This window comes from Zeus faber (assembly GCF_960531495.2).
Source record: "Zeus faber genome assembly, chromosome: 14".
Lineage (NCBI taxonomy): Eukaryota > Metazoa > Chordata > Actinopteri > Zeiformes > Zeidae > Zeus > Zeus faber.
The window spans coordinates 31,131,320-31,138,157 of NC_137200.1; the positions used below are offsets into that span (position 1 = coordinate 31,131,320).

Here is a 6,838-nt window from a genome sequence, read left to right on the forward strand (position 1 = left end):
ACACACACACACACTAGTTTGATTTGTTTGGGAAAAAGAAAGAAAGAAAGATAAATGAATGAATGAATAAAAAAACAAACAAACAAAAAAAGCAAGAAATGTACAGGCAAAGGGCCTTGTGACTCTGGAGCCTCTGTTTAAGCGCCAGCAGCCTGTTGGATGAGTGCATTGATTTTTGACTGTTGCTATTTGTTGATGTCAGCAAATACCAACAGTGTTTCATCGTTCAGAGGCAATGCAAGAAAAGAACAGTTCATTACTCTGCGATCCTGAGAAGAAATCCATCCACCTCCTCCAGAATGTTAGCAGAGAAGAACTTGGGGAACTCGGTGGACGACTGTGTGAGGGAAAGTGGCGGCATGTGCTGCAAGGCTTTTCTAGAAGAGGAGAGAGACAAAAAATGCTTGTTATTGTGTCAAGAAACACACTCCAAAAGACAAATCAAATGTCTTGGTCTCACTCTCACTACGGTTAGACAAATGTGATCACCAACACTACAATTTTAAATAAGATGGTAAATGGACTTTATATAGCCCTACACCCATCCATGGTAATGTCAGCCATGGAAGTAGACAACCAAGCTTGTTGGGAGCTCTTCAGGAATAGGTGCCTTGCTCAAGGAAACCTCTGAAAATCAGCCAGGAGGAACTGAGAATTGAACCACAAACCCTCCAGTTCCCAGACGACCACTCTACCTCCGGAGCTACTGCTGCCCTAAGGTTGGGGTGAAGGTGGGATAACCACAATATAATTTTTATGACATGGTTTAAATCATATCTTTGTAAATCAGATTTTTACTACTTTACTTTTACACTTTTCTTTTTTTACACGTTTTCATACATGGCTGACCCGGGATTTTTCTGGTGCGTCACGTTCGACGTCACGAACACGCCGGAAAATGGGCGTGTTTGGTTCCAGTGTACTCCAATGATGCCGGTGCGCACCTGCGTACGGATACTCGATGATGCCCGCACCAGTACTTCAGCGGCGGGGAGCAGGAACCGGCAGGGAGCGTGGGGGTTCTCCGCTGGGGTCTCCACGGTGCGATCTCCACACTCACAACATTTCACGGTCCCCCATATGTAAAAAATTCAATAAGTTCTAATTTTGGATTCTAAATGGGATATGAAATGATGGAATGATACACGGATATTAGTGTCGATTTATGCGCCAGCGTCCAAAATTTCTACGCGCGTCGCATCACACAGGTCAAGGTGCCAAAAAGTAGCGGGTCGACCCCGTGTCCTGTTCGCATCAGAGCCGATCGGCGGTGGAGCCGATTTTAACCCGGGACTGAGACCCAGGTTGTTCCTTTCCAACTGGTGACCAATGCCAGATGTAAGCGGGTGTGGGCGAGTGTTTGGTGTAGTGGGAAAGGAGTATTGGTGTTGGGCACTATAGATCATAATATTTTGTCATGAAAACCTCAAAATCAATAATTTGACGATAGCCCTGAGAATATTGATGTTGAGTTAGCGTAGCTTAAGATAAATATGAAGTGGAGGTAAACTTTATAATTCATATCTTCTTTCCCTTTCAGCGACAACTCTAACATCACGCCATAACCACCAACCAAAGTTTTTGAACATGTCTCACTGTGTGGTCTGCAGGACAGTCTGGGCCAGAACCGGGTTGGTCTCCATGGAGGCGGTGACGAGGGAGGTGAGGAGAGACAGGTACCAGATGGCCGAGGCATCCGAAATAGACATCTCTTTGCTCTTGGTGATCTGGTAACCCAGTGTCTTCAGGCCGTGGATCCGGGTGTCACAGCCATCGCTAAGGCAACGCTTGATGTTGATTTGGATGTCTGTGAATTGTTTGAGTAAATAAAACAAAACAAAAAGGTGAGTAAAAGGTGATATTGAACAAATGAAATATATAACACTGAAAGGATAACACTAGCTATTTATTTCTTCATAACAATCAACTGCCCAAAACTCTCATCGAAATCTTAAGTTCAGTCCGCTGGCGATCCTGTGTTGGCAGGACAAACATTTATATTAAAAAAAATAGATAAAATGGGCGACGTACACCAATTGATCACGAAAATCACTCACAGCACTTTCCTATCTGTCACACTCATTCTTCCAATGCTCCAGATCAGCAATTAGATAAGGCATCCAAAATATCTAAAGACAATTTTCTAGAGCCCTACCCTGTTTTTGAGGATGCAGTATGTTTGGATGCATTATACAATAGAGCAGAGATTCTGAACCTTTTTCATATTAAGAACCATCAATTTGAAAAGCATTAAGCCATGGTTGGATACGAGTTGCTGGGATCCCAATCTGACAGGATTTTTTATTGTTTGATCTTATTTAGTCCAAACTCTCACACCTGTCTACACTATAATTACAGAGATAACAGTGAAACTGATCACAACAGTTATTATTGTATATTCTCTTATGGTGCTAATGTCATACAGATTAAATAATGGTGAAATGTAATCATCTTGCTGGGGACCCCTGGAACAGGGACACTGTGCTATACCTTAGCTCTGACTAATCCTGAACAAAGCAGAGACCAAAAACTAAACGCAAGCCCCCTAAATGGGTCTATCAAATTTGCCAAAAAGGCCCGTTACAAGCGAGCATTACCACTATGGAGACAGACAGATGTGTGACTCACATGGATGTGTGATGTTGGCGTTCTCCAACAGCGCTACGTAGCCAGTGACGTTACTTGGGATACGGATGTCCCGGATCTCCTGTAGGGAGCGCCTGTTCTTCCCCACAGCGACGGACACCAGCTGAGGCATGTAGCTGTGGTCGTTGGAGGCCACGGCAATGGCTAGACGTCTCAGCACTACATCTGGTTTCATTTTTAACCTGGGAACAGCACCATACCATGTTAAAAATGGGCCGTGTGGAGAACGAGATTTAAAGTATTGAAATGATCGGCCTTGGTGAGCACACGGCAAAGCCTCAAGCCACGAGTGTGCCGGTGAAAACCTTCTTGCCTGATCCAGTGTGAGCGAGCGCTGCCGTCTGACTGCCAAAACGACCCTGTTTCGCCATTGGTCATCTTGTGGATTTCTGCAACATTGGATGAAGCTTCTATGAAGCTGTAACACTGTGTGACCACCTTCACCTTTCCCACCTCGGGGTCCCGGTTCAGATCGGCGCGGTACTGAATATCGAGATCTGAGGAGGAGAGAAGCCATCAGAGACGCTGATGACAGAATCACAGGGGAATGGCTGATGTTTGCTCAAAGGAAAACTTGTGGCAGTCGACTGATGCTATTCTCTCAAAACCAGATCAATTGAATAGATTCTGATGCCAATCAATTGGGTTGACTCCCAATGATTGAAGAAAAAAAGCCTTTGGATTTGTTTGTATTTTTTGCTTTTTGTTTAGATCTCTTTAAATTAAAATGAACTTTATTTCAATAAAAAGTACTTGATGGAAAAATTAATTCATAAAGTTTTCCTTTAAGGCTATGAAACCAAGACACATATTCTCTCATGTCAGAGAAAGAATAACTTTCAAAATGTAATCAGTGTTGACATAACGACACGAGGCTGTTTGGCTATATATCATCCCCAAATCATAGCTTCCGGCAATCACCTTTCTCCCTTTGCAAGATTAATTCCAGGAAATTCTGGACCACAGTGGACCTCATGGTACAGATGCTGTTGTAGCCCTCCAAAAGTGGGAACGGGATGGAACTGCTGGGAATACGGTTCCTGTGCAAGAACTTCAGGATCTTGGAAGCGTGTGCACCTAATTGGTCTTTAGACTTGGAGAATATGTCAACAAACCCTGAGAAGAAACAGATGAAGGTTGGAATGGGAAAAAAAAAAAAAAAACAACCTTTAAAATTATTAAAAAAAAAAAAAATAATTTTAATCTGCTGCCGCCTCCTTCGTGAAACCTCGCCTCCAGAGCTTATCGGGATGACCCTTGTAATCACATTCCTTTGCCTACCTGGAGTTAGGGAGCACGCCTGTAGTTGTCTGATCACATGACTCAGTTCTCCTTGTAGATTGGCTCCGTTGGAGATCTTCAGAGCCAGGAGCATACTCTCCACATCTACCACCCCATCCCCCTCAGCATCAAACTGACCAAAAGCCTAAAAAGGAGAGATAACCCTCACTTAAAAAGTGATAGTCACTTATAGTCACTTACAATATACAAGCAACAGATAAAAAAATCCGCCAACCATGGATGCCAAAACTCTACAATACACTTTTGCACACATCTTCTCAGGTTTAATATGTTGAGTTTACACGGTGTCACCACAACTTATATCTTATTATTTTTGTCAATGTTAAACAGGTAGAAATCGCTTGATTGCAGTGAGTGCCTCTGAAGGCTGTACAACAAATGTTAAGGTTAAGGGTCCCATCATTTGTTTTATTATGTAAAGTATTCTGTTCAATCAAAAATCAAAAGCAAAGTCTGATTTCTATTAAATATGGAATAAACAATGATGGATGCCAATTACTTTTGTGAGTTTCAAGTTATTTCAGAGAAAATTGTGGGTTCTTCTTTTTTCGTCCAAGGGTACCGACAAATTTGTCGAAGGGTACCAACAAATTTGTCTGGGCCATTTTAGAATATAATTAATCTCTTTAGCAATAATTGATCTCTTTTCACGGTTTCTTTGCTTTACTCTATGACATATCAAAGGCATGCAGGTATACATGAGAAAAATGCTTTTAATTTCATCACTTTTGAGGAGGAATGAAGCATTGTTTCAATGAGCATTTATCCACGTCTGTAGCCCTTCCACGTCTGCTTCCCTGAAGCACTTTGCTACATCCCTGCTCTTGAAAGGTGTGATAGAAATAAAGTTACTTACTTACCTGGTTGACAATGCTCAAATAAGGGGAGGTGGCAGTATTACAGCAATACAGAAAAATGTAGCATTACAAAAATAACAGCAATAATAAGAATAATAGTACTAATGGTGATAATAGTAATATTAGTTTAATAATATATCGTTTAAAAATATACATAATTATAACCGCAAAGAAAAGAATAACTAGGGGGGGGGACTAAAGGAAATGTTCTAGGTTGTGGAGAGAGCAATAGATTGCCAGACTTGGACTCGCCTTTTCACTTCCCATCCCACTTACGTCCCTCTTTAGTATTCCATTTTACCATATAATTCCTTTATTGTACTACATCATTTCCTATATTTACCACTTTTACTTTTCCATGCTATTCCATGTCCACCCAAAACAAAGCCACTCACTAGACGGGCCATTCATAAGTTGACCTATTGTTCTGCACCTTCAGTTGAACAACAAACGTTCAACGTCCAACCAACAAAACTAATTGTTTTGGATGTAAAGGGCCCCGAATGGACGCAATGAAAGCCTGAACGTTAACTCATGACAACAAGCGAGCACAGACAAACGTCAACCGAGAGAAGGTTCATTATGTGTCATGGGAGAGGTGTGTTACTGGGACCAAAACGAGAAAAACACGAAGTAAAACAAAAAACAAACATGAGACAAATGACGACTATAAAGAGTTAGTTTGGTGCACGTACACTTCGAATCGTGGTATTATTGTCAATAGACTTCTCAACACAACCTCACCTCTTCACACTCTTCCCTGGCCGCGTCCCTGCTCTCCAGCATCTCGCAGAACTGCTCCACGTTCACGGACTCCTCTCCGCGGCTCAGCCGGTCCTCCAGCCACCGCACCAGGACCCCCTCGTTCCCGGCGAGGACCGACTCTTGAATGGCGACGCCCGAGTCGCTGATCCGAGCCGCGGCTTCTCTCAGTTTCACCTGTTCCAGGAGGACGCCGGGGGTCGGCGGTCCGTGGGCGGTCTGCTGCGAGGGGCTCCCCGCCGCCCTGCCGCTCTTCCCGGAGCCCGAGCCGGAGCCTGCGCCGCCCGTGGCCGCGGAGGCCGGACTGTCTTCCGCGAAGCCGGGGCTCTCCGCTTCGACGTCTTCCTCGTCGCCGCTACAGCCTCCTCCTCCCCCACAGCCGCTCTCCGCGTTTCCCATGTTGTTCGAGCGGCTAAAGGGTGGTTCGAGGCTTCTTTTCGGGGTGTTCCTGGCTCCTGTCGGGGGGACGGTCCGCTCCGCTGCTCCGGACGCAGACCTCTGGCCTCGACGCTGGAGCTTCTCACGACCGTGACGTCCTGCACGCCGGAAGCAGCCAGGGACGTCATCTGCCCGCGCCGTCCTTTCCCGAAAGCGGAGCTAAAGAATGGAATCAAGAATAAAGATCAAAACATAAACACCAGAAATACATGTTGCAAAAGATATTCATGTTGGGTTGAATTGCTCCGGTAATGTTATGATATCGTTTCATATTTAAAAAAACAACAACACAGTAATGCAAGTTTAGGTTTCACTTATGTTCATGTTCTTTTTTCATGGTTTCATGAACTGGAGACACTGAATGTTGGTAAATATCTAGTTTTACCGTAAAAACATGAATGTTTACTTTTTAAAGAAGCATAAGTATCGATAACGATATCGTATTAATGTAATAATTATCAGCAAAATGTCGTTTTCACAAATCAAAATGTGCGAGTTTGAAACAGTTTCAATACTTGATGCAAATAGGTGGAATAAAAATCCATTAAAACGAGTTCATTGTGCTTTTAGTGTTTCTGTTTCAGTGAACATCCTTAACTTCAAGGTTTCCCCTTTTCTCCTACAACAACAACAACAACAACAACAACGTCCTAAATGTACGTCCTAGATGTTTTGAGGGGACTTTCCCAGGGACGCAAAATGAATTTCAGTGCCCTACTGACCAATAAAGTTGTATCGTATATCGTATCGTACAACAACAACAACAACAACAACAACAACAACAACAAGCGGACCGCGAAGGCTGCGCATGCGCGTTGGCGACTGCGTGGGCG

At 43.6% G+C, this 6,838-nt stretch overlaps 1 protein-coding gene across 1 annotated transcript in view; it reads right to left on the bottom strand.

Annotated features, from left to right (window-relative positions):
- zzef1 (zinc finger, ZZ-type with EF hand domain 1) overlaps nucleotides 1–6,049 on the bottom strand; it is a 48,038-nt gene extending 41,989 nt beyond the window's left edge. Inside the window, exons 1-7 of the mRNA XM_080013855.1 lie at nucleotides 5,550–6,049; nucleotides 3,928–4,072; nucleotides 3,568–3,762; nucleotides 2,960–3,143; nucleotides 2,629–2,828; nucleotides 1,597–1,807; nucleotides 261–377 (exon numbers count right to left, since the gene is read on the bottom strand). Coding sequence (XP_079869981.1) covers nucleotides 261–377; nucleotides 1,597–1,807; nucleotides 2,629–2,828; nucleotides 2,960–3,143; nucleotides 3,568–3,762; nucleotides 3,928–4,072; nucleotides 5,550–5,966 — 1,469 coding nt within the window. The 5' untranslated portion in view covers nucleotides 5,967–6,049. The remainder of the gene's footprint in view (nucleotides 1–260; nucleotides 378–1,596; nucleotides 1,808–2,628; nucleotides 2,829–2,959; nucleotides 3,144–3,567; nucleotides 3,763–3,927; nucleotides 4,073–5,549) is intronic.
- Nucleotides 6,050–6,838: the final 789 nt, after the last annotated feature.